At 39.2% G+C, this 26,745-nt stretch overlaps 1 protein-coding gene across 1 annotated transcript in view; it reads right to left on the bottom strand.

Annotated features, from left to right (window-relative positions):
* Positions 1–25,915, bottom strand: part of Fam171b (family with sequence similarity 171 member B) — a 68,512-nt gene extending 42,597 nt beyond the window's left edge. Inside the window, exon 1 of the mRNA XM_027943939.2 lies at positions 25,690–25,915. Within this exon, the coding sequence (XP_027799740.1) occupies positions 25,690–25,915 (226 nt within the window). The remainder of the gene's footprint in view (positions 1–25,689) is intronic.
* Between the last annotated feature and the right edge of the window lie 830 nt (positions 25,916–26,745).

The raw sequence follows: 26,745 nt of genomic DNA on the forward strand, positions 1-26,745 counted from the left end.
AACAGCTGGGAAATCAGTCCCTTAATAGTTTAAAATTTGTCTCTCCTTCCCTTTTTCCTTACTTTAAAATGCTAATAGAGCATATTATGACAACTTGCCATCTATTTATATATGTGTATGCCCTCTCCACCTATAAATATTAAAGAGAAAATACAAAAAAAAAAAAATGCTCTTCAAACTCCTTTCAAAAAGTAAATGTTCACTTGCATTTGCTGTGTTAAATTTGAATGTTGCACTATAGGCCCATTTCTCTGCTTCAATCTCTTCCATTTGAACAGTTTGGTATAACATCTTTAAGGTGCCATTATTGGACCTTACAGACTTCAAAAGAAATTACTAAAGTAAAATTTTACTAAGTCTTTCTCTGATGACAAAGCCTGAGGGAATAATAGAAAACTGAGTGACAGGGTTCAAATCTTTTATTTATCAGGTCTTTCAATTTAGACACAGCTGCCTTATTGACTTTTGCCACCCTTATCAATCAATTCCATCTAACTGATCAAGAAGTAAAAGTTTATCCATCAATCTAACCATCCAAAAAGCTATTGCTATAAGCCCAACACAAGGGCAGGGTTGATACTGTCTTCCTGCTATTTGCCAAGCACTGGCTAGAAGCACAGGGCAAAAGAGGTCATTTAACGTGACTGAATCCTTTGTTTTCAGCTATAGCCAATGTGGACTAAAAGTAATTCCTAAATAATGCTCCCATTTCTTTTTGTACCACCAATTTTTCAAACCATCATCTGATTTGTTACTTTAATTTGGACATAATCCATATCACAACTAGGAATTTTTAGTAACTTCTGATGAATCCCATTTGGCCTTTATAATTCATGACTTTCTCCTTCGTGTAGCTACAGAATGAAAGGTAAATAAATTCTGAACAATTTTCTCTTGAAGTACAGTTTCTAATCATAATGAAAAAAACATTCTTTTACTTGTGAATATTGACAACATTTGAAAAAATTTTGTCTGGATGCAATCAGCTTTGGATTTCACAGAACATAATCTTCTAGATCAAATCAATATATTAATCAATCAACTGCCTCCATTAGGATATTAATGCCCTTCTCTTCTGTGGAGTGGTAACTGCAATACTAGAGAGAAACATAATTGACAACTCCTTTGAGGTAAGTGTTCAAAATAAAAAGATTCCAACTACTTTGCAGCAGAATTCACTTCTCAAGAGACTATTCCAAAACACACCATTTTAATGGATATATGATACAACCCAACACAGTGCCAAAGCTAGCAAGGACAAAAGAGAACTATAAAACACTCTGTTTTTTTCCATAAAGAAGAAACACTCTCTTTTCAATAAAAAGTTTTTCAAAGCACCACAGCCAGCTTTTCTTGTATGCTGAGAACATTTTAGTGCAAATTAAGAATTTATAGACAGAATAATAGTAACAACAACAACTACTCTTACTTGGATTCTTTTTTGTTGTTTTAGTTGTAGATAGATACAATACCTTTATTTTTATGTATTTATTTTTATGTGGTGCTGAGGATCAAACCCAGTGCCTCACATGTACTAGGCAAGTGTTCTACCACTAAGCCACAACTGGATTCTGCCTTTCTTAAAAGCCAATTTATCTTCTCTTTACAAAAGGGACCAATAAAACAGTGAAAAACTGAAGCTTACAGATGAATATTTCACTAATTTGTGTTTTTAAATATATTTTCCTTTCTTGCTTGATCTAGGTGATGTTTCAGAGAAAATATGGTTTCTCAGTTGTTTTCAAAGAAAAACAGTAATTTTATTCCACATATGCTTACTATAAGAAGTTACTTTTCCTATTTTTTAACGCTATTTATTTTATCTTATAAATCAATAAGATAAAATTTCATAGTTCTGAAGAATATAATTTAACAAAAATTATTCTCAGTAATTGTTTGATGAGTACCCATTGAGTTCTACATATTTTACATACATCATCTCTAATATGGCAGTTTTGCATGTACATGTGATTAACTCCATCTCTGAGTTCAAATCGTTTTCCAAGAATAGATTTTCTAACAACAACAAGTGCTGGCAAGGATGTGGGGAAAAGGGTACTCTTGTACATTGCTGGTGGGACTGCAAACTGGTGCGGCCAATTTGGAAAGCAGTATGGAGATTCCTGGGAAAGCTGGGAATGGAACCACCATTTGACCCAGCTATTGCCCTTCTCGACTATTCCCTGAAGACCTTAAAAGAGCGTACTACAGGGATACTGCCACATCGATGTTCATAGCAGCACAATTCACAATTGCTAGACTGTGGAACCAACCCAGATGCCCTTCAATAGATGAATGGATAAAAAAAAGTGGCATTTATACACCATGGAGTATTACGCAGCACTAAAAAATGACAAAATCATGGAATTTGCAGGGAAATGGATGGCACTAGAGCAGATTATGCTTAGTGAAGCTAGCCAATCCCTAAAAAACAAATACCAAATGTCTTCTTTGATATAATGAGAGCAACTAAGAACAGAGCAGGGAGGAAGAGCAGGAAGAAAAGATTAACATTAAACAGAGACATGAGGTGGGAGGGAAAGGGAGAGAAAAGGGAAATTGCATGGTAATGGAGGGAGACCCTCATTGTTATACAAAATTACATATAAGAGGTTGTGAGGGGAATGGGAAAATAAACAAGGAGAGAAATGAATTACAGTAGATGGGGTAGAGAGAGAAGATGGGAGGGGAGAGCAGGGGGGATAGTAGAGGATAGGAAAGGTAGCAGAATACAACAGTTACTAATAGGGCATTATGTAAAAATGTGGATGTGTAACCGATGTGATTCTGCAATCTGTATTTGGGGTAAAATTGGGAGTTCATAACCAACTTGAATCTAATGTATGAAATATGATATATCAAGAGCTTTGTAATGTTTTGAACAACCAATAAAAAAATAAATAAATTTTACCTCTAGTTATTAATATTAAAAAAAAAAAAAAGATTTTCTTGAACACATTTTGAACTCTAAATCTCTAAACACCAGAATCCATCCATGCTCTGGCTACAAAACCACATAGCCCTAGAATGAGTTCTCTGGGAGTAATCAACTACAGAAGCCCAGGAGAGATCAGAGAACCTGACGCTCTGCCTGACCATACCCAAGCTCTGCCTCCCAGCCCAGGACCCTCTCATTTCACTTGGAGGCAGACACTGGCCTTCTTGCAAGTCTCAGATTCACCCACTTACTTCTTTCCTATCCAACCTTACAATCATAAACTGATATTTAGTTAGCCACTAGTTTTTTTTTTAATTGCAAAAAAAAAAAAAATTATTGAATGACTGTCAGTTGGCTTTTGTGGCAAAGGATAATTTGGTAATCATTGATGACTGATTAGCGAAATGTACTCATTTGCAATGAGATTTAGAAATGTATTTTTATAAGCCAGAGGCCCTTGAAGAGTATTTAAGGAGAATAAAAAAATTCTGTGTGGAAGAGAGACACCTAAGGACATCTAAATTAGTACTGCAAAGTGAGGGGGAAAATGAAAGTGAGAAAAAGGAGGGGAGGAGTGAGAAGGCATGAGGTTACTGTCATGGACTGAAAAGTGACAAAACTAAGTGCTAATAAGAGACAAAAAATAAAGGTAGAAATGGGAACAAAAATATAGAACATGGGGGAAAAATTACTCTGAAAAAGTGTTCCAGATTTAAGAATTGTACTTTAGTTCATTAATACCAGGATTGACTGGTTTAACATCAGGTTGACTAACAGGGCTAATTCTCAAAGCATATTTTGGTGTTGTGCATCACCTTCTAACTTATTTAAATATCAATATTTGGCCATGAACTCATAAATCTGAGAACATATTTTAAAATTCTGGAGTCCTTAGTGTGTGTCTAGCATTGAGAGAGGCATGGAGATACTGCAGAAGACCACAGAGATAGAGCTCCTGGGCCTTACTCTAACAAGACAGCCCATATGATCCCATTTAAACATATTTTCCACTGAGTGTTAGATTTGCTGGCATATAAAGTGGTGAATGAATATATCTATGCTATGAAGGATTCCAGAAGCTCAAGAGAGTCAAAATAAACATATTAGAAACTAATTTTAAAAACATATTAGCAAATACTGAATTATCAAATAGAGCGTGTATGTGAGCTAGTGAGAGAAAGATAATCACAGACAAGAAAAGCTTCTTGGGGAAAGGAGGGCTAAGTCAGGTTTTGCTGGAGTTAGGGCTAAATGCAAGCGGGAGAAAAATGTGTCAAAAGATTTAAAATTTGCTTAGAGTGAGGACATCTGTGGGAAATAATATGGAGAGCTAATTAGGACTTTGGCTTTAATAATTAAGGAAATCCAATAGTAATTTGATGAAGCAAAAAATATATGAATTTATCAGCTCATGGAATACCTAGAAGGGTTGGCAAAGCAAACCATGCTGACAACTGTCCAGCCTGATCTTGGGAAGGACTGAAATCAGGAGCTCCACTTCTATGTGAGATTCATCCTTTCTGTTGTCCTTGGCTCTCTCCACCTGGTGGGGATCGAGGCTTACAATAGCTCAAGGGTTTTACCTCTTGCCATCTCCTTCATCAAAATTGGAAGAGTAAGCATGGCATAAGAAGAAGAAAAGGAAAGAGAAGTACTGGAAAGAAAGTTCTGATACCCACCATAAAAACTATATATAGCAGAACTGACCAAGAGGAAATGACCTGAGATTGGCCCCAAATGACCAAAGAACAAAATAAATTGGAGCCTTGGCAGACAGTAATGTAGCTAAAATGCTACCTTTATACAATACTCAAGTCTCACCTCAACCTTATGGGCATATAACTTAAATGTATTATTTGCACAAATACAAGTCAATCAAAGTGAACCTTAAGAATCTACCAGATGGGCTGGGGCTGGGGCTCAGTGGTAGAGTGCTCACCTAGCACGTGGGAGGCCCTGCGTTTGATCCTCAGCACCACATAAAAAGTAAACAAAATAAAGGTTATTGTGTCCAACTACAACTAAATAATAAATAGTTTTTAAAAAAGAGGCATGCTGAAGCTTTTAGGGATAAAAAAATGTTTACATATGTGTATACACACACACACACATATACATATGCACACAAAGTTTATATTTCTCTATAAAAATGTATATTTCTATATATATGGAACCAACCAAGTTTCAGTTGGTTCTAAAATAGTGTGTGTAATAAATAGCAATAAAAATAAAGCAAATGACACAATTTGGCAATTGTATCTTGGTGGAGAATATATGGATCACCACTACTCTATTTCAATTTTTCAGTCTATTTCAAAATATTCATTAGAAACAATTGTAGGTAGAAACCTGATAGAGACTTCAAATTTTAATGGCAATTATATATATATTATATCATAAATCACATTTTCTGAAACCGCAGTTTCAGGAAGATGCATGCAGAAAGGTCATGATTTAAGTTGGAAGAAAAAATGGGGAGATCAACAGAGTACTATACCAGATGGAGAGGGGACCTGGACAGGTAAAATGACCATAAAAATAAAATAGCAGGAAGAGACACTAAAAACTCTGTGAATGGATACTTAATATGTGGGAAGAAGACAGACCCAGTGATAATTCCTGGTTCTCTGCGTGAGATGACTAGAGACACAATGGAAACAGAGAAGGCCCAATGGGGGAGCGAATTTGTAACGACAGTGTCGTTTATTAAATATATTTACAAATGGCCTCATCCACATAAATACGGTTCTCTCTCTCAATGGTGGCTATGAGGTGTCATCTCCCACTTAGCTCTGAAAGCCTAAAAAGACACACGTCACACAAGTACCCTGAGAATGCTGGGCCAGAGCCCAAGGGAGAGCAGCCACAGTCGGCCCATATGTTCCCCGTTAGGCCACCTGTTCCCTGTCTCAGTTCCCCCAGCCTGCAAGATTTACAGAATTTCAGAGATTTTTTTTTTTAATGGAGAAACTGCATACAGGGTACTCCAAGTGGTAAGAGGAAATATTGGTTGTATTCACAAAAATACATACATCAATGTATATAGCTTAAAGTGAGTGTGATAACTTTATTATTTCTATTATTGGTGTGTGTGTGTGGGTGGGATGTGGGTGTGTTGCTAGGGATTAAACCCAGGGCCTCTCACATACCAGGCAAGCATTGTACCCCTGAGCCATTTTTGAAACTCATTTTAGGTATGCTTTCTTCTAGGAAAGTCAAGCAAAATTACTGTCTCCAAAACTTGTTTCCACAGTAACCTATATATCCTTCTAATATACTTATCATACTCTGTTTTCATTTGTCCCCACTATTCTCTGCAAGCAGTGATAATGTATTTTATTTCTATATATTTGATACCATGCATAATGCCTGGCAAGGAGTAAACACTCGATGACCTTTGTTTAAAAACCTTTGGGGCAGCTGGGCATGGTGGCACATACCTATAATCCCAGTGGTTCAGGAGGCTGAGACAGGAGGATCCCGAGTTCAAAGCCAGTCTCAGCAACTTAGTGAGGCCCTAAGCAACTCAGTGAGACTCTGTCTCTAAATAAAATACAAAATCGGGCTGGGGATGTGGCTCAGTAGTTCAGTACACCTGAATTCAATCCCCGGTAATCCCCCCACCAAAAAAAAAAATTGGGGGTTAAGCCTGTATCTCAGTAGTGAAGCACTTGCCTAACACATGCAAGTGCCTGAGTTCGATGTGCAGCACTGTAGAACTAAATAAAATATAAATTTTTAAAAAATTAAATGAATAAAATTATTTAAATCTTGTGTTATTGCCACACCCATATATAAATCAGCATTATAATGTGTTGAATTCAAGTAAATAGCAGTTCTTCCTCCTGTATATATTTTTTTAAAACCAGCATTGCTCTGTATCAAGAACTATATACTTTGGCCACATCACTCCTGAGGACCTTCAGCCTTTGCCCTATGAAAATCCTTTAAAAATCAGCTCAAGTGTGAGGATGAAAAAATATATTCCATCCCCCAAACATTTATTTATATGGAGTCATTTATTCAATAAAAAACTATATCGGTATATAGCCCCAAACAAAACAATTATGGCACCTGGCCTCATCTGGCTTCCAATCTAGAGGAAAAGACAAATATGGAAATATGGAACAAGCGCCTAGCCAAAAATGAATTATAGACCTTGATCAAGTAGAAGGTACTTATGACAGAGGAATCCAGTTCAGACTGGAAAGTCAAAGAAAGAAATGTTTTAAAAGAAATGGCATTTAAATAATATCTGAAGTTTGAATACAATTATCCAGATGACTGGGGTATGTCTGGGGGAAGTTGCTAGATGATAGAAGAGTCACAAGCAGACAAACAACCTGTATAAAGGCCCTGAGGTACCTGTTAGTCTCGGATGAATCACTCTCAATACAGAGAATTTGAGCATAATGGTGAAGAGAGAAGACAAAGCCAAGACTGAAATAGCAAATCAAACAGAGCCTTATAGGCCATGTTAAGGATTCTGACTTGGCTTTCAGGGTAATGGCTCTCAGTATACAAATTTGTACTTTAAAATAATCACTGTGAAAGGAGGATAGATCAGGGGAACAATTCCATGACTTTCCTGGGGAGTATGGATGTGAGAGCCTCTAAAACAGACATGAGACAGTACGTTGCTATTTGTATCAGTATTTCCATTGTATAAAATGTAAATGAATTTAATATTTGTTTTTTTATTTTTTTTCTTGATAGTTGTAGATGGACAGCATGCTTTTTTTAAAATGTGATGTCAAGAATCAAACCCAGTGCCTCACATGTGCTCTGCCACTGAGCTACACCCAGCCCTTAATAGTTTGAATGTTAAAAAAAAAAAAAAGACAGACATGAGGGGACCAGTTAACATGCCAAGCTGCAGGGGCAATGAAAATTAAGAAAAGTCAACAGGTGAGGAATACTAAGGGGTAGACTACTAGACTTGTTAGATGAGTAGAGGAAGGTAGAGCTGGTGGCAAGAACAGCACCCATGACTCTTTCATTGGCTAGTGAGGCACATCTCTGATTTTTAATGACAGTAAGGAAGGAAGCACTTATTCTGTATGATGTGGTGGGAAATCAAGAGTCCAGTTTTAGATGTGAGGAAACAGATCCCTGTGATATATCCACACAATGAGTTCTAGGGAACCTTAGCATATAGTTGATATTTAAAGCAACTGAAGTGGATGAGATCACTTTTTCTGCTTTTATGTTTTAGAATATAAAATATAAAGATGTTTTAATGGTTCATATATTATAATGCAAACATCTCATGGCTCTAACAATATCTAAGTACAAATCTTCAACATAATTATTAGGTTACAAATTATTTAGGTGTTATCAAGTTTATATTGTATTGATGGGAAAGGAAAGGGAGCCAACATATTTCCATCTGACATTGTCAAACCTCTCTCTAAGCTACTGGACTCATGATGTCCCCCCACACACAATCCCTGTATGAAGTCCTAATCCTTACATACAACAAGCATCATGACCACACTAGGTCTTGGATTTTTCAGGGACACCAAAGTCTATTTTCCCCTCATGTCTTTGCCCCATGCTGTTCTCTGAATCTGCAGCTTTCCAAGTCTCAACACACTAATATTTACCTTTGAAATATCACAATGGGTGGAAATACAAATTTCTGCATTTGGATTTTCAAATGAAAGAAAAGACTCTTCAAGATAGAGCGAGTCCTCAAAACAAGGAAATCCTTCACTCTGCTTTTCACTCTTCATAGTATCTAGCTTTTCCAAATGCAATCAGTTACCACTGAAGCCAAGAGAGGTGTGAATCAAAAAACTATGAAAAATATGGGCTTTAATGAGTTTAAAGATATTAACTCCAAAGTCTGAAACGATGTTGGTGACAAAAACAGTACATTACACTACAGATCTAAATCACTTTTAAGCTGAAATTACTTCTTGGACCCCAAAATTGTTTAAAGACCAAAGTTTAATATTTGTTTCAGCAGGTGGGAAAGGTTTGGGTTTTTATACATGCCTTCCTAGGGATTACAACCAAGGTAGGCATGCTAAAACTATTTGAGACTTATCAACACATCTCAAGGAAGAGATGACTGGGGACTGGGAAAGCCATCAGAGCCCATATTAATCATTAGCTTAATCTCAGCGACCTATGCTTCGGTACGGTAGCCAAGAGCAAGATGCAGAGTTTCTGGGTTGACTGCCAAGGAACTCTTAACACAGGGTTTTTCAGCTATAAGCTATCCTACTGGTTTGTTACATAATAAAATCTGGATATAAAACAGTTCAAAGTCATGTGATTTATCAAACGATATTTATTACATATTGGTGGCCTCTGTGCAAACAGAAAGGGAAAACTAAAGGCTGAACGGTTAGGTATTTCCTAGGTACTACATGCTAAGCTTCACTGCTTGCCAAGATTAAAGCCTTCTCATTGAATTGGTTATACAGCCTATTTTACCCATCTCATCTGCAAAATAAGAGAAAAACCTCACACATATAAAACACATATAATAAAACACAGAAATGCTATTTGAATCAAACCGTTGTTTTTTGTTTTGGTTTGGCATAGCAGGGATTGAACCCAAGGGTGCTTAACCACTGAGTAACATCCCCAGCCCTTTTTATTTTCTATTTTGAGACAGGGCCTTGCTAAGTTGCTCAGACTGGTTTTGAACTTCTGATCCTCCTGCCTCAGCCTCTTGAGCTGCTGGAATTACAGGCATGCGCCACCATGCCCAGCTAAGTGTATTTTGAGTCTGAATGTTACCTTTGCTCTTTTCTTACTGAGTCCACTGACAAAGGCCTAATTAGCCATGGAGGTTTTCTTGACCTTTAAGAAGCCAGGAATTCCTTTGAAAAGCTCATAGACACTGAACACTGGACAACTTCGGATTGTAAAATTAACTTCAGAGTTTTTATGAACCCTATTCACCCCCTCTGCCCCCCCATTACAGGTTCCCTAGAACCTCTACATTATTAGACATAAGGAATAGGGAGGACCTTACACATCCAGAAGAGAAACAAGATTCCCCACTTAAGAATATTTTTATCTCAGCAAACTTGACTTACCTGACCCCCTCTCGACACAGTGATTCGTAGTATCTCTTCTCTAGGGCTGCCAAAATCTTCACTTCCCACATCTTTACTTCCTGTATTTGCCAAGCTCTGTTGAATCACAAGACTTTTTCCCCATTTGAAATATGATACAGAAGCAATTTTTTTTTTTTAATTTTTTTTTTATTGGTTGTTCAAAACATTACACAGCTCATGACATATCATCTTCCATACATTTGATTCAAGTGGGTTATGAACTCCCATTTTTTACCCCAAATACAAGTTGCAGAATCACATCGGTTACACATCCACATTTTTACATAATACCATATTAGTGACTGTTGTATTCTGCTACCTTTCCTATCCCCTACTATCCCCCCTCCCCTTCCCTCTCATCTTCCCTCTCTACCCCATCTGCTGTTGTTTAATTCTCTCCCTTGTTTTTTTTTTCCCCCTTTCCCCTCACAAACTCTTATATGTAATTTTGTGTAACAATGAGGGTCTCCTTCCATTTCCATAGTTTCCCTTCTCTCTCCCTTTCTCTCCCCCCACTCGTCTCTGTTTAATGTTAATCTTTTCCTCATGCTCTTCTTCCCTGTTCTGATCTTAGTTGCTCTCTTTATATCAAGGAAGACATTTGGCATTTGTTTTTTAAGGATTGGCTAGCTTCACTTAGCATAATCTGCTCTAATGCCATCCATTTCCCTGCAAAATCCATGATTTTGTCATTTTTTAGTGCTGCGTAATACTCCATTGTGTATAAATGCCACAGTTTTTTAATCCATTCATCTATTGAAGGGCATCTGGGTTGATTCCAAAGTCTAGTTATTGTGAATTGTGCTGCCATGATCATTGATGTGGCAGTATCCCTATAGTATGCTCTTTTAAGGTCCTCAGGGAATAGACCGAGAAGGGCGATAGCTGGGTCAAATGGTGGTTCCATTCCCAGCTTTCCTAGGAATCTCCATACTGCTTTCCATATTGGCCGCACCAGTTTGCAGTTCCACCAGCAATGTACAAGCGTACCCTTTTCCCCACATCCTCGCCAGCACTTATTGTTGCTTGACTTCATAATGGCTGCCAATCTTACTGGAGTGAGATGGTATCTTAGGGTGGTTTTGATTTGCATTTCTCTGACTGCTAGAGATGGTGAGCATTTTTTCATGTACTTATTGATAGATTGTATGTCCTCCTCTGAGAAGTGTCTGTTCAGGTCCTTCGCCCATTTGTTGATAGGGTTGTTTGTTATCTTGTTGTTTAATTTTTTGAGTTCTTTGTATATTCTGGATGTTAGGGCTCTATCTGAAGTGTGAGGAGTAAAGATTTGTTCCCAGGATGTAGGTTCCCTATTTACCTCTCTTATTGTTTCTCTTGCTGAGAGAAAACTTTTTAGTTTGAGTAAGTCCCATTTGTTGATTCTAGTTATTAACTTTTGTGCTATGGGCGTCCTATTAAGGAATTTGGAGCCCGACCCCACAATGTGTAGATTGAAGCCAACTTTTTCTTCTATCAGGTGCAGAGTCTCTGATTTGATATCTAGGTCCTTGATCCATTTTGAATTTACTTTTGTGCATGGCGAGAGAAAGGGGTTCAGCTTCATTTTGTTGCATATGGATTTCCAGTTTTCCCAGCACCATTTGTTGAAGATGCTATCCTTTCTCCATTGCATGTTTTTAGCGCCTTTATCAAATATAAGAAAGTTGTAATTTTGTGGATTGGTCTCTGTGTCCTCTATTCTGTACCATTGATCCACCTTCCTGTTTTGGTACCAGTACCATGCTGTTTTTGTTACTATTGCTCTGTAGTACAGTTTGAAATCTGGTATCGCTATACCTCCCGATTCACACTTCCTGCTTAGAATTGCTTTTGCTATTCTGGGTCTTTTGTTTTTCCATATGAATTTCATGATAGCTTTATCTATTTCTACCAGAAATGCCGTTGGGATTTTGATTGGCATTGCATTGAACCTGTAGAGAACTTTGGGTAATATCGCCATTTTGATGATGTTGGTTCTGCCTATCCATGAACAGGGTACATTTTTCCATCTTCTAAGATCTTCTTCTATCTCTCTCTTTAGGGTTCTGTAGTTTTCATTGTATAAATCTTTCACCTCTTTTGTTAGGTTGATTCCCAAGTATTTTATTTTTTTTGAGGATATTGTGAATGGGGTGGTTTTCCTCATTTCCATTTCAGAAGTTTTGTTACTGATATACAGGAATGCCTTTGATTTATGCATGTTGATTTTATATCCTGCCACTTTGCTGAATTCATTTATCAGTTCTAGTAGTTTCTTTGTAGACCCTTTTGGGTCTTCTAAGTATAGGATCATATCGTCCGCAAATAGTGATATTTTAAGTTCTTCTTTTCCTATTTTTATGCCTTTAATTTCTCTTGTCTGTCTAATTGCTCTGGCTAGTATTTCAAGGACTAAATTAAATAGAAGAGGTGAGAGAGGGCATCCCTGTCTTGTTCCAGATTTTAGCGGGAATGCCTTCAGTTTTTCTCCATTTAGAATGATGCTAGCCTGAGGCTTAGCATATATAGCTTTTACAATGTTGAGGTAAGTTCCTGTTATCCCCAGTTTTTCTAGTGTTTTGAACATAAAAGGATGCTGTACTTTGTAGAATGCTTTTTCTGCATCTATCGAGACGATCATATGGTTCTTATCTTTAAGTCTATTGATGTGGTGAATAATATTTATTGATTTCCGTATATTGAACCAACCTTGCATCCCAGGGATGAATCCTACTTGATCATGGTGCACAATTTTTTTGATATGCTTTTGTATTCGATTCGCCAGGATTTTATTGAGAATTTTTGCATCTATGTTCATTAGAGATATTGGTCTATAGTTTTCTTTCTTTGAAGTGTCTTTGTCTGGTTTCGGGATCAGGGTGATGTTGGCCTCATAGAATGAATTTGGAAGAGCTCCTTCTTTTTCTATTTCTTGAAATAGCTTGAAAAGTATTGGTATTAATTCTTCTTTGAAGGTTTTGTAAAACTCCGCTGTATACCCATCTGGTCCAGGGCTTTTTTTGGTTGGTAGTCTTTTGATGGCTTCTTCTATTTCTTCCTTTGTTATTGGTCTGTTTAAATTGTGTGTGTCTTCCTGACTCAATCTGGGCAGCTCATATGACTTAAGAAATTTATCGATGTCTTCACTGTCTTCTATTTTATTAGAATATAGGGTTTCAAAATACTTTCTAATTATCTTCTGTATTTCTGTAGTGTCTGTTGTGATATTGCCTTTTTCATCCCGTATGTTAGTGATTTGAGTTTTCTCTCTTCTTCTCTTCGTTAGCATGGCTAAGGGTCTGTCGATCTTATTTATTTTTTCAAAGAACCAACTTTTAGTTTTATCAATTTTTTCAATGGTTTTTTTTGTTTCAATTTCGTTGATTTCCGCTCTGATTTTAATTATTTCTTGTCTTCTGCTATATTTGCTGTTGTTTTGCTCTTCCTTTTCTAGGGTTTTGAGATGTAGTGTGAGTTCGTTTATTTGTTGGTTTTTTCTTTTTTTGAGGAATGAACTCCAGGAAATGAATTTCCCTCTTAAAACTGCTTTCATTGTGTCCCATAGATTCCGGTATGTTGTGTCTGAATTGTCGTTTATCTCTAAGAATTTTTTGATTTCCTCCTTTATGTCTTCTGTAACCCATTGATCATTCAGTAACATATTGTTTATTTTCCATGTGATGCAGGATTTTTCCTTCCTTCTTTTTTCATTGATTTCCAGTTTCATTCCATTATGATCAGATATGGTGCATGGTATTATCTCCACTCCTTTATATTTACTAAGAGTTGCCCTATGGCATAATATATGATCTATCTTTGAGTACGATCCATGTGCTGCTGAGAAGAACGTGTATCCACTTGATGATGGTTGATATATTCTATATATGTCGGTTAAGTCTAGGTTATTGATTGTGTCATTGAGTTCTATAGTTTCTTTATTCAGCTTTTGTCTGGAGGATCTGTCTAATGGCGAGAGCGGTGTGTTGAAGTCACCCATAATTATTGTGTTGTGGTCAATTTGACTCTTGAACTTGAGGAGAGTTTGTTTTATGAATGTTGCTGCACCATTATTTGGTGCATATAAATTGATAATTGTTATGTCTTGTTGGTGAATAGTTCCTTTTAACAGGATATAGTGTCCTTCTTTATCCCTTTTGATTAACTTAGGTTTGAAGTTGAGTTTATTCGATATGAGTATGGCCACTCCTGCTTGCTTCCGAGGGCCATGTGAGTGGTATGATTTTTCCCAACCTTTCACCTTCAGCCTGTGTATGTCTTTTCCTATCATATGAGTCTCCTGAAGGCAGCATATTGTTGGATTTGTTTTTTTGATCCAGGTTACCAGCCTGTGTCTCTTGATTGGTGAGTTTAGTCCATTAACATTTAAGGTTACAATTGAAATATGATTTGTACTTCCAGTCATGTTTATTTATTTATTTATTTTAGTTTGGCTAGTTTTTACTTTTTGGTTGTTTTCCTCCCCCTTTACTGAGATACCTCCCGCTGTTGGTTTTGGGCACTGTTTTTCCATTCCTCTTCTTGTAGAATTTTGCCCAAAATGCTTTGCAGTGCTGGTTTTCTGGCTGCGAAATCTTTTAGCTTTTGTTTATCGTGAAAGATTTTAATTTCATTGTCAAATCTGAAGCTTAATTTTGCTGGATACAGTATTCTTGGTTGGAATCCATTATTTTTCAGCGTTTGAAATACATTGTTCCAGGATCTTCTCGCTTTCAAAGTCTGTGATGAAAAATCAGCCGTTAACCTAATTGGTTTACCCCTGAATGTAATCTGCCTCCTTTCCCTCGTAGCTTTTAATATTCTCTCCTTGTTCTGTATGTTGGCTATCTTCATAATTATATGTCTTGGAGTTGGCCTATTACAGTTTTGGATGTTTGGGGTCCTGTAGGCTTCCAGGATTTGGCAATCCATTCCATCTTTCATCTCTGGGAAGTTTTCTAGGATTATTTCATTCAATAGGTTGTCCATTCCTTTGGCTTGAATCTCTGTGCCTTCTTCTATCCCAATGACTCTCAAATTTGGTTTTTTGATGAAATCCCATATCTCTTGGATAGATTGCTCGTGAGATTTAAGCATCTTTTCAGTATTGACTATATTCTTTTCAAGTTGATAAACTTTGTCTTCATTATCTGATGTTCTGACTTCTACTTGATCTAGTCTATTTGTAATATTCTCGTTAGCATTTTTAATCTGGTTTATGGTTTCTTGCATTTCTAAAATCACTGTTTGGTTTTTTTTTAAGATCTCTATCTCCTGGTAAAGCTCGTTCTTTGCAGTTTGTATTTGTTTGTTTAGTTGGTTTTCAAAATATACTTTCAATTCTTGGATTTGCTGTCTCATGTCTTCTCTAAAATTCTGTTCCATCTGAGTTAGGTATGCCTTGATTTCTTTCCCTGTCCATGTTTCTGATGCTTCTAGGTCCTCCTGTAGATTTAAGTTGTCCTGCATTATCTGTACTCCTTTTTTCCCTGTTTTTTTCATGTTGTTCACGTTACTTTCCAGCTCTATTTGACTGCTTTGTAACTGCCTTCTCCTATACATTTGTTTTGGCTTTGTTTATATCTGTTGTTTTTCCTTTGTGGTGGGAGATTATGCCTATAGATGTTGGGCTTTATTGTACTTTAGAGCTGATTCATTCAATTTATAAAGGGCTTCCGGATTTTGTATGCATATAGTGATTTGTTTTTTGTTCTTAGGACTTTATGTTGGGTGCTATGAAGGTATACGGGTTAGTATGTCTTGGCTACTTTAGAAGATTGCTCTACTGAAGGGGGATGCTAACCGTCAATTGGATCAGGGTGTTGGTAGTAGCTAGGTATTTAGGAGCACTATAGACAGCCTCGAAACATTCACCTGTTTGCATTTAGACAGTTACACGAAATGGAGGACGTAATGCTTGGGATGAAAGTTGGGGGGAAGGGAAAGGAAGGTGCTCTTGAAAAGTAAGAAGGAGGGGGAGTTAGATAGCATAGAGGAGAATGGAAAGAACAATAAAACTTGGAAGGGGAGAGAAAGAGGGAAAAAGGGAGAGAAAAGATAAAATAAAATAAGAAATAAAATTAGGTCTTAGAGATCCATTTTCTTCTCTTCCCGTAGGCAAAGCTGTGCCCTCCAGGCTGAGATTTGCCCTCAATGTGTCAACAGCAATCCCTGTAAGGCGGCTCCTGGGAGTCTCTCAATCCTGTTGGTCCAGAGCCGTTTCACTTCTACGGCCCCTCCTCCCCTTCCTCCTGCCAGCCAGCCAGGTCCTGTGCACCGGAGGAGGTTCTCCAAGGATTTGGTTACACTTTCAGCACCTCTGGGTGCTCTATTTCCCTAATGACTGAGCACTCTCTCTGTCATTCATCTAAGCCCCAGTGCTGTGGAGCTGTGTTCTGGGAGTCAATAGTTTAATTTTTCCTGACCCCTTTGGTGGGCACACCTTCGGAGTCTGGCGGCTAAGACCATTGGTGTCGCCACTGGTGGTAATGGGAGTTGGGGGTCGAGGATCCCATCTGCTTCCCTCAGCCCCTACAATCACGACCACTCCGCTAGCAGTAGGAGGAGTTGGGGGTCTGGAGTGTCCTCTGTTTCCCTCCGCCCCTACTGTCACGCCCTCTCAGTTGGCGGTTGGGGGAGTTGGGGGTGGGGAGTCTTCTCTGCTTCCCTCCGCCCCTACAGTCACGCCCACGTCACTGGCAGTATTGGGAGTTGGGGGTCGGGAGTCCCTTGGCCCTTACAGTCACGCCCACGGAGAGATTTTGAAGTTTCCCGGTTGTTTGTATCTGATGCGGGTGGGAGTCACACACCTGCCAAAGTAGATTCCGCTGGGAAGGAATCTCTTTGGCCGAACTTTGGTGACTTCCCCTCTCTGCAATGGCGGGCCCCTGCCTCCTTGCTGGAGTGTCCGAAGGGAGGGGTGGAACTGGCTTGTCTCTGGTCTGACCCAATCTCTGGTTTTAGTTCCCAGTTCGCTATTTCATAAAGGCTTGGTTAGATTTCCTTCACGCAGTCTCAGGGGGGGAGCCGTTTGCCTGGTGGGTGGGGCCGTTCGCAGTGGGGGCGGGGCCGTTAGCAGAGCTTGGAGGGCACAGGCCGTCTGCCGGGCAGGGACCCTTCTCGAAGCGCAGGGCCGCTGGGGGCCGACTGCAGAGCCTGGGGTGGTGGCCGCGGGCGGGGTGCCAGCAGAGCCCGGAGGGCGGGGGCCCCGTTTGCCGGGTGGGCGGGGCGTTAGCAGCGCCGGGAGGGCACAGGCCGTTTGCCAGGCCAAGCAGGGATCCTTCTCGCTGCGCGGGCCGCCAGGGCCGCCTGCAGAGCCGAGCCTGCGCTGGCCGGGGGCGGGGCCGCCAATGGAGCCGGGAGGGCGGGTGGGGGGGTGGCGTTTGCCGGGTGGGCGGGGCCGTTTGCCCGGCCAGGCGGGGACCCTTCTCGGCGCGCCGGCCGACGGGGGCCGCTTGTAGAACCCGGTAGGCAGTGGCCTCGTGGCTAAGAGCCGGGCGGGCGGGGTGGCCGATCACCGAGCGAGCGGGGCCGCCAGGAGAGCCAGGATGGCGGGAGCCGTCTCCTGGGCCAGGCGTGGACCCTTCTCACTGCCCCGGGCCGCCGGTGGCCGCTTGCAGAGCCGGTTGGGCGGTGGCTGCAGGATTGGACCTCTGCGCCCGCGGCCGGCCAAGATTCACTTGTCTGGGGCCAACTGTCACCTCTAATATAACTTACTGCTTCCTGGCAGGTCTCCTTTCAGCGGAATTTTGCTAGAAGTTCCTCAGTAGGTAGAATGTAGCTGTTTTAATGGGTGTTTCTGATCCGGTTAATGTGGAGATACTGAAAGTGCTGCTTCCTTGCCGGCCGCCATGTTGGATCCCCTCCAGAAGCAATTTTTTAAAGACCCATTCTTTTGGTTCACAAACTTGAATCAGGCAGTAATGAAAGTTTGAGATTATGAAAAAGCTCATTCTCCACCATACTTGCTACAAAGGAAACCATCAAATTATCCTTAACTAAATTCTATCAGACTTTGTAACTGCCAGGCAACACCAATTTCTTTCAAGGATATGTGGTGGCTTTCATCACACACTTTTCAAACATTGCCAGAGGAAAGCATTTAGGAGAAGGCAATTTCCATCTCATTCTAGTTCCTAAAGTTCAAGAAGGCTTATCATAAAGCATAGATGGCAGCAGAACCTTCAAAATGAACACTTTTGTTTAAAAATGATTACATATTTTATAATTTGGACATTGCTTCATTGTAAGCAGCATTAGATCAGATATGTTATCTCATACCTTACCATAAAATATTTTTCTCATAATTATGACGACAAACTTAACTAATATAAAGGCTCATTTAAATTTGGAGACGTTCAAATCACAACATTCTTGGTAAACCTCTAGAACGTAACAGTACAAATATATCATAAAATAAACTCTGAGAAGTACTTACAATGTGACATGACACTATTTATCTTTCAATGTAATTATTTTTTAAAATACCAGTTTGTTGAAATATAAATAAGGTGACAAGATTTTAACTTCAGGTACACAAATTTAATTAACCATAATCTGTTTCACAACATGCTCTTGTCACTGAACTGTGGATGGTTTGTTCTACTTAAATAATTAAATAAATTCTACTACATTCATTATTCTTGTTGACATCTTTCCCTTACACAAAAAGAACGGTCTCCTATTTCATTTTGACAGTAAATGGATATTCATTTGGTAAACTTGTCTCAGCTCATTTATAAACAAACCCCACTAGCACAAATGTGAAAGACTAGTATCAATGTGTAAGTTTTTGAGGAAATGTAATCCACTTAACTATTCTGAGCCGCATTGTGACGTCCCTTAATTTCTATCCTTTCCCCAAATATAGGGGAGCAGGCAAGTGTGGAATGGGTTACAGAATCCAGTGATTCACAACATCCAAGACCTCTGCAGTCTCTATTCACCTTCTGGTTATAATTAACACATTAGGAAAAATAAACCTTCTATCAAACCATCTGTTTCTGTTTCTGTCACATTCCTATTTTTAAAAAGCAGAGGAGTCTGTAGATGGGAATAACGTTTTAGAAAGGCCAAAAGATATGGAGTTCTATAATATCCCTAAAGCATATAACTCAGATGGAAGCCAGAAGCCTGGCAGTATAAGGCACGTGACTATCAGCTTCCACCTGGTCAAATTGTCACCTTTTAAACTCCATAAGCATTTGAGTCCAAAGATATGAATTTTAATTTGCCTAGCCAGGTAAGTGTTCTAAATTTCAGCAGAACTAACCAGTGAATTAAAAATATTTTATAAATAATATTTCTTTACTGAAAAGTACAATAATTGATAATACTTGTAAATGTTTATTTAAATGTTAAATTATTCCCTAAAGGGATGTGACATAGAAACCTGATTAAGAAGCATATTAAATAGAAATTACTTATAAATCAAGTTAATTTTAAATCTTATCTTCTGTGCAAGACAGAACCTTAATATGGAGAACTTTGACGTCGAACTCAAGGTTTCAAGAGTCATGATCCATTACTGAAGCACAATACAGTCTTGGCTCATTAGGTCATCGAGGTGTATTTGACATGTTAGCAATGATGGAAACTGATTACTATTTCCCTCAAATCCACTGCCCTACATGAAATGGCAATCAGAATCACTCACTCGTTTTATGCCCAAGTGAACTATCCTTTATATTCACAGACATCACCAAGAAGTATTTAAGAAAGCAATCTAGTGATTATGATATGGATAGTCATAAAAGAAAAAGAATTGAAAAGGCACAGAAACCCGATATGGCTCAGACATGTGGACTGTGCTTACACAAAAGGTCAATTAAAAAGGCATCTCCAAACAGAATCTTCAAAGCAAACAGAAGCTGTTTTCTTAAGCTTCCATTTCACTACCACACATGAACACATAGCTCTCACGGTTTATACTCTTCCAGGTAAGTATTCTAACGCACACCAATTACAGGTGGAAAATATAGCACTGATCTCCCAGCTAGAGCAATTTGGAAAATGGAAATTAAGAAACATTACACTAAGCCAAGTAAATGAATGACTAAACATTGCAGCTAACCTAGTCAGACAGAACTTTGAAAGGGAGTCAAGTTCAATATTTATATACTTGGGGGCAGAGTTTTGTTTCATAAAAATATTTAGTACAGTTTCTGTTCAGTCATATTAAAAACATTATAAAACCACCACTAAAACAAATTGGACTTAAATTCAACCTGTAATCAACACAAAAAAATTGCTCCTTTTCTTTGTTAAAATCCTGGAAAGAAATCATATTACCCATCTGGGAATATGACCTTCACAGCATGAGTACTTTTAAAATAGAACAGTCAATGTCTAATCCCACTTTTCCTATTGGTTTTCAAGTTCCTTAAAGAGAAAAAAAGATAAACAAATATTTGCATAGGTGGGAGATTTAAATAGGGAATAAAATAGTGGTTATCAGGGGCAGAACGAAATGATAAGATGCAGGACATGGGTACAAAGTTGCAGACATGTAGGGGGAGTAGGTCCAGAAATGCAACATTATAATATTGTATTGTATCCTGGGAATTTACAAAGAGTAGGGAGAAAAGGAAAGAAAAGGCTAACTATGTGGTAAGGATAGATACATTAATTTATTGAATGTAGTAATTATCTCCTTATATCAAGACATCACATTACATACCTTAAATGTACACAATAAAATTTTTCAAATAGGAGCTGGGGCTGTAGTTCAGTGGCAGAGTGTTTGCCTAGCATGTGTGGAGTACTGGGTTTGATCCTTAGCACCACATAAAAATAAATAAAACAATTTTTTTTTTTAAATTCTCAAATAAATTTAAAAAGTTTAAATCAAGTTACTTTTTAAAACCATACATCAAGGGGCTGGGATTGTGGCTCAGTGTTAGAGCTCTTGTCTAGCATATGCAAGGCCCTGGGTTCTATCTTTAGCACCATATAAAAATAAACAAAATAAAGGTATTGTGTCCAACTACTTCTTAAAAAATAAATATTTTTAAAACCATACAGCAATATTCTATATTAAAGTTAGTATGAAACATTAATTTAAAGTTAATTTTGAATTTTTTTAAATTATATTTTAAGTCTGTGTATTAGACTTCATTATTTTTAATTAATTTTATTTAGTGACACAGGTCCCACCTACATGGAATATGGGGGGAAATCCTTTTAAACTTCAAAAGTATACCACTTGGCCAAGCAATTCCACTCCTAGGCTTTTATCCACAAGATACAAAAACATGTCCACATACAGACCTGTATAAGAATACAGCAGCTTCACTTACAATAGCTAAGGCTGGAGACAACACAAACACCCATAACAAAGGAAGCAATAAGCAACAACTATGGTGATTCATAGGATGGAATACTACCTGAGAGTAAAAAGAAACTACTGAATGTGTTCTAGTGAATGAAATCCATGAAAATCATGCTATGTGAAGAAGAGCTGGATACAAAAGATAACATGCCATCTAATTCCATTTTTTGAAGTTCTAGAAAATGCAAAGTTAATCTCTGATGAAAACAATCAGAACATCAGGTGAGAAGCAGAAACTGCCTAGGAAGGAACTTGTGGAAACTTCTGGGTGACGTAAATGTATGTATCTTTTTTTAATATTTATTTTTTAGTTGTAGTTGGACACAATACCTTTATCTTATTTACTTATTTTTTATGTGGTGCTGAAGATCGAACCCAGGTCCTCACACATGCCAGGCAAGTGCTCCATCTTTGAACCACAACCCCAACCACAACCCCAGCCCCAAATATATATATATCTTAATGGAGTGATGGTTACCTGGGAATCGTCATTGTTGAAAATGTGTAGTTAAGGTATTAATTAATGTGTAGTTAAGGAAATTATATTTTACCTCAAAAAAAAATTCATGTAGTAGAAATAGGTAGAGATGTGGGTGAAATAACATGGCAAATTTTTAATCAATCATTGTTAAAACAGTGACAGGTGTAGTCATTTTTTTTTTTTTAGAGAGAGAGAGTGAATTTTAATATTTATTTTTTAGTTTTCGGCGGACACAACATCTTTCTTTATATGTGGTGCTGAGGATTGAACCTGGGCCGCACACATGCCAGGCGAGCGCGCTACCGCTTGAACCACATCTCCAGCCCAGGTGTAGTCTTTTATTATGCTATTCCTTTTGTTTTCTATAAATAAAGTTTAAAAATATACATCACTAAAATACACAATCAAAAAATTTTATACCACACAAATATACTTACCAAGAATTTTTTAAAATTTTTTTTAGTTGTAGATGGAAACAATACCTTTATTTTATTTATTTTTATGCGGTGCGGAGGATCGAAACCAGTGCCTCACACATGCCGGACGAGTGCACTACTACTGAGCCACAACCCCAGCCCCAAGAATTTTTGTATGCAGAAGGCATTCCTAAAGATCTATGGAGATCCCCTGTGTCCTATGCTTCATGTGGAGAATTTTAAATGTAGCTCATTATTTTCTCCAGCTTCCCTCACCCCAACTCCTAGCATGCCTCCCATCTAATGGACCATCAGAGTGAAAATACTATGGTTGTCTCAGCTACCACCAGCCCCCAAATTAATTCTTCTCTAGACCCTAACTTACTTATTTCTAGCAAATATGGCACAGATGGAGAAATCAAAGCTGCTAGATATGCTGGAACAAACAAATGATTTAAAAGATCCCAGTCTCAATATTTCTTTATTCTCACTATTCTCTGAAGACAATGTTTGTTTTTACAAGTTATAGACATGAATTTTCAGAATAACGAAGTCCACAGAACATTAACCAAGGCAGATGATCAATTTCTCTACTATGGACAAGTACCAATCAGGGAATGTGTCTTAGTTTTCTAAGTACTTCTAAGCTTTGCCTGAGAAAAATTCTATAGCTTTCATCTGACATGTCCATAAAATCAGAAGCACCACACAGAGGCAAAGGATAAACTCAGGCTCAAGCACAGGTGTTTAAAGGTATAATACGTTAATACCCTCCTTGGTAATAAGAGGATATTAAGTGCACCTCGGTAAAGAATCTTCATGACAGGACCTAGTAAGAGGTCTCAATTATCAGTGTCAATTAATTCTCTATAGACAGCATAAAATAAACGTTGAAATTAGGTATAATTAAGCACCCAAAATTTATATACTTTATCACCTCTACTACAAATTTTTGTTTGTTTTTATTGGAATTTAGCAAAATAATTAATAAGAAAGTTTACAAGAAGTTAAATATTTAGAAAATACTCAGAAAGTAAAAGTGTTCATTGGTGCCAGCATATTCATCCATCCAGCAAACCATTAAATGTCTGCATACCAAATGCTCTTAACAGCAGTGAAAAAAGTCTATGCCATATAGAGCTAACATTCAAGTAATGGGAGACAGGCTGATAAGAAGGGCTGAGGTTAAGTACCCAGGAGAACAGAATAATCAGGGTAAGGTCCGAAGGATATGCAGATTACCATACCTGGCCAGGAAAGCCTTCTCAGTTACAGTGATACTTGAGAAGAATGTGAAGTTCCAGAATTCCAGGCACCTGAACCATTTTGCAAACTTAAGAGACATGGAGCCAGTGTGGCTACAGTGGAATGAACTGGGAAAGCACTGTGGGAGTGGGAAAAAGAGGGCAACTCAGGATTCAGACCACTCTAGGCCATTTTTAGATCTGGGCATCTAGCGTGAGAGAGATTGTGAGTAGATTGGAGGATTTTAAGCAGAAATGATCCTATTTAATGCTTTTCAGAAGATGATGTTCTGTATGAGAACAGACAGGAGGGGAACAAAGGTTGAAATGAGGAACGAGAAGAGACCATAACGTATTCAGAGGGGTATGTTAACTTCACTTATTAATACGCTGTTTCATTATTCGACACCACATTCCAATAACTCAAACAGCAATCAACTGAATTGCTCTCATTTGCACTTGTCAGGGGATTGGAGTTTTTGAGGAAGAAATAAGAGGCATATGCTGTTTTTCAGGTTCTAGTTTGACCTATTAGACAGTGGTTCCTTATGTCAATTAGTGTAGTAGGTAAATAAAACAAAGACTGCTAGCTGATTTTTAAAAAATCTCTCTCAAAGGATCAGAAAAAAAATCAATATTTTATTTTCATACTGGATTCAAAATGTTCATACTGCTATTATTCATAGCTCTCATCACAACATACATATAATGTTGTAGTGAAAACCCACTTAACTTATATTCCTGAAAGATAAATTGAAATAAATATATTGCAAACCATGAAACCCATTAACACTCTCCAAGACTTCTGTTTCATAGTTATTTATAAAATCCCTCCTGTAATGAAGACACTCAATCACTATCTCCAATTTCCTTGGTTTAGCATGTCTAACAGCAGCCTCGCCCACACCATGTTATTATCACTTTTGGGTACTAAAAGCTGGTTAGGAAAACCAACAAACACTGAACACCTTTCAATTCTTTCAGTTGAGCTTGAGTGTTATTAATTGGTTTAAGAGGGTGTCAGAAACACATGCTTTCCTGCACACTTTGGTGATTTCATCCTATGCTCAAAGCACTTCCATAAATTAAATCATCCTGGCTATGTCATGAATCGCAGCTGGCATGCCTGAGTACTGCTCTTTGATGATGAGCAAGCAATACAAAATAAGATGCTGAATCCACTCTAGAATTTCATTTCCAGCATCTTGTATGATGTTACTCGGCAGGATTTTAAAACAAAAATACACGTTATGATATAGTTCACTTTGGTTTTGCAAAACCTAAGCCCACTAGCCAGAAAATTGATGGCTTTTTCCCTTTCCAAAAAAGCAGGCTACATCTATAGCTAGGAAGGGAACTGGGTTGGGGGCTGGGTAAAGGCTATTTAAATGGATAATCCAGCTTTTAGCTTACCAGTGGAGATTCAATGGGGGAGTTGCAGGCTGCAACTGGGAGTCTGTTACAGCCACATACACTGCACCCCTATTTCTTCACCCTCACTGGATGTGTCAAGAATCTGCCTCATTTAAGTTCTACTAACAAGTAAAGAGATTCCCCTCTCTGGGGGCAGGCTTGTGCTGCACTAATATTGTTCCAGACTATCTTATCTGTTCCCACTCTCCTTTCCCTTTAGTTACAAACTCCTGTTTCATTTTTATTTCATCTTATTGTATTGGAGACATTTTTTTTTTTTCAAACTGCCTTAAACCCTTCCTGGGATAAGGAGAGAGAGAAATAAATCAAGATTTCCTTCTCCAGCTCAAAATTTAAATATAGCAGGCAAGGAGAAACGGCGAAAAGGGGTATGTGGGTGTATATGGCAAGATTTCTCGGTATCTAAGAGAAAATGGATAGAGGGAGAAAAAAAACATGCTAAAGAGATCTGAAAACTGTGTATGTATACACAATCATTCCCAGAGCGGAGAGAGGAATTCGGTAAGAGGGGAGGGAAAAGAAAAAGATCAGTCGAAGCAGTAGCCCACCCCGACCCCTCCCAACCCACTGCAGCGCTCTGCGCTTCCCAGAAAGCTCATCCCCAATGAGCAGATTTCCGGCGCCGAGCAATGGACCAAAGGGTGGACAGGCAGTCTGGGGAGGTCGGGAAGGATGGGGATGGATAAGGACAGGCTAAGGGATGTGTTCTGGCTAGGGAAGGGGCAAGGAAGCCAGCGAGGCCAGATGAGACCGCTTGTCAAGATGGAAAGGCAGGCCGGGACTGCCAGCACCTACCTGGAATGGTCAAGGTAGAAGATGCCCCGGGCACCTCTGGCTTCTCCTCCTCAGCCTCCTCCCGCTGCTTTTGCTGCTGCTGCTGCTGCTGCTGTTGTTGAATGAGGCTGAGGTCCGAGCGGCTGAGTTCGGCTCTGGCGGCCGCGGGGACCAGCTGTGCCTTTAGCAGCACCGCAGCCAGGCCGAGAAGCAGGGTGCAAGGGACGCGCCGGCAGAGTCTTGCCATGGCCGAGAGCCAGAGGGCCGCGGAGGCATATTGCGGGGATCTGGTCGGCGGCCGGCGCCAGGGCTGCGGGCTCCCGGCAGCGCCCGCCCGATCGCTCGCTCGCTCGCTCTCTCGCTCCCCCTCGCGCCGTCTGCCTCGCACACCCTCACCAGGAGGAGGAGGAGGAGGCCCGGGAGGCGGAGGGGGCGGAGGGGACGGCGGGGGGCGGAGGGGACGGCGGGGGGCGGAGGGGGGGGCGTCAGCATCTTCGCGCACGTGACCCGCCGGGAGGGGCTAACCAGTACCCGCGGCCCCGCGCCCGCCTGCCACCGAGCTTCCGCAGTGATGATGCTGGGGTCGTGCCCTGAATGGAGACAATAAGGCGAGACTTCTGGGGGCTAGAAGACCCTTTAATCCATACCGATGCGGCGGGAAATTTTCCAGAAAGTGGAATAAAATTGCTCACACCTGACCTCAAAGTCAAAAAGAGGTGGCACGTAGATTACCTTCATTTAACACTTAACAAGGCATCAGCGGATCCCAAAGCCTAGGTCCCTTCACCAAGTAGGTTCAGCGGCGTCAAGGTCTTCTTACCTAACTAGAAGTTATCTTGAGGTTCCACGGATTTTAATAAACTTCCTTTTCCCGCCTGAGCGAGAATTTCTTTCTACTTCATAAAATATTCCTAATTTCTTTTTTTCCTAATTGTAACCTACACTTTTCATTTGCTCAAAAAAGGTATCTTAACCAAATACTTAACTAGGTGCTTACTATGTACCATCATTTAGTCAGGTGTTTGAAATAAGTAAAATAAAATCCCTGCCTTCTAAGAGTTCACCTGTTAGGGGAGA

The sequence above is a fragment of the Marmota flaviventris genome, chromosome 11 (genome assembly GCF_047511675.1).
Source record: "Marmota flaviventris isolate mMarFla1 chromosome 11, mMarFla1.hap1, whole genome shotgun sequence".
In the NCBI taxonomy this organism is placed as follows: domain Eukaryota; kingdom Metazoa; phylum Chordata; class Mammalia; order Rodentia; family Sciuridae; genus Marmota; species Marmota flaviventris.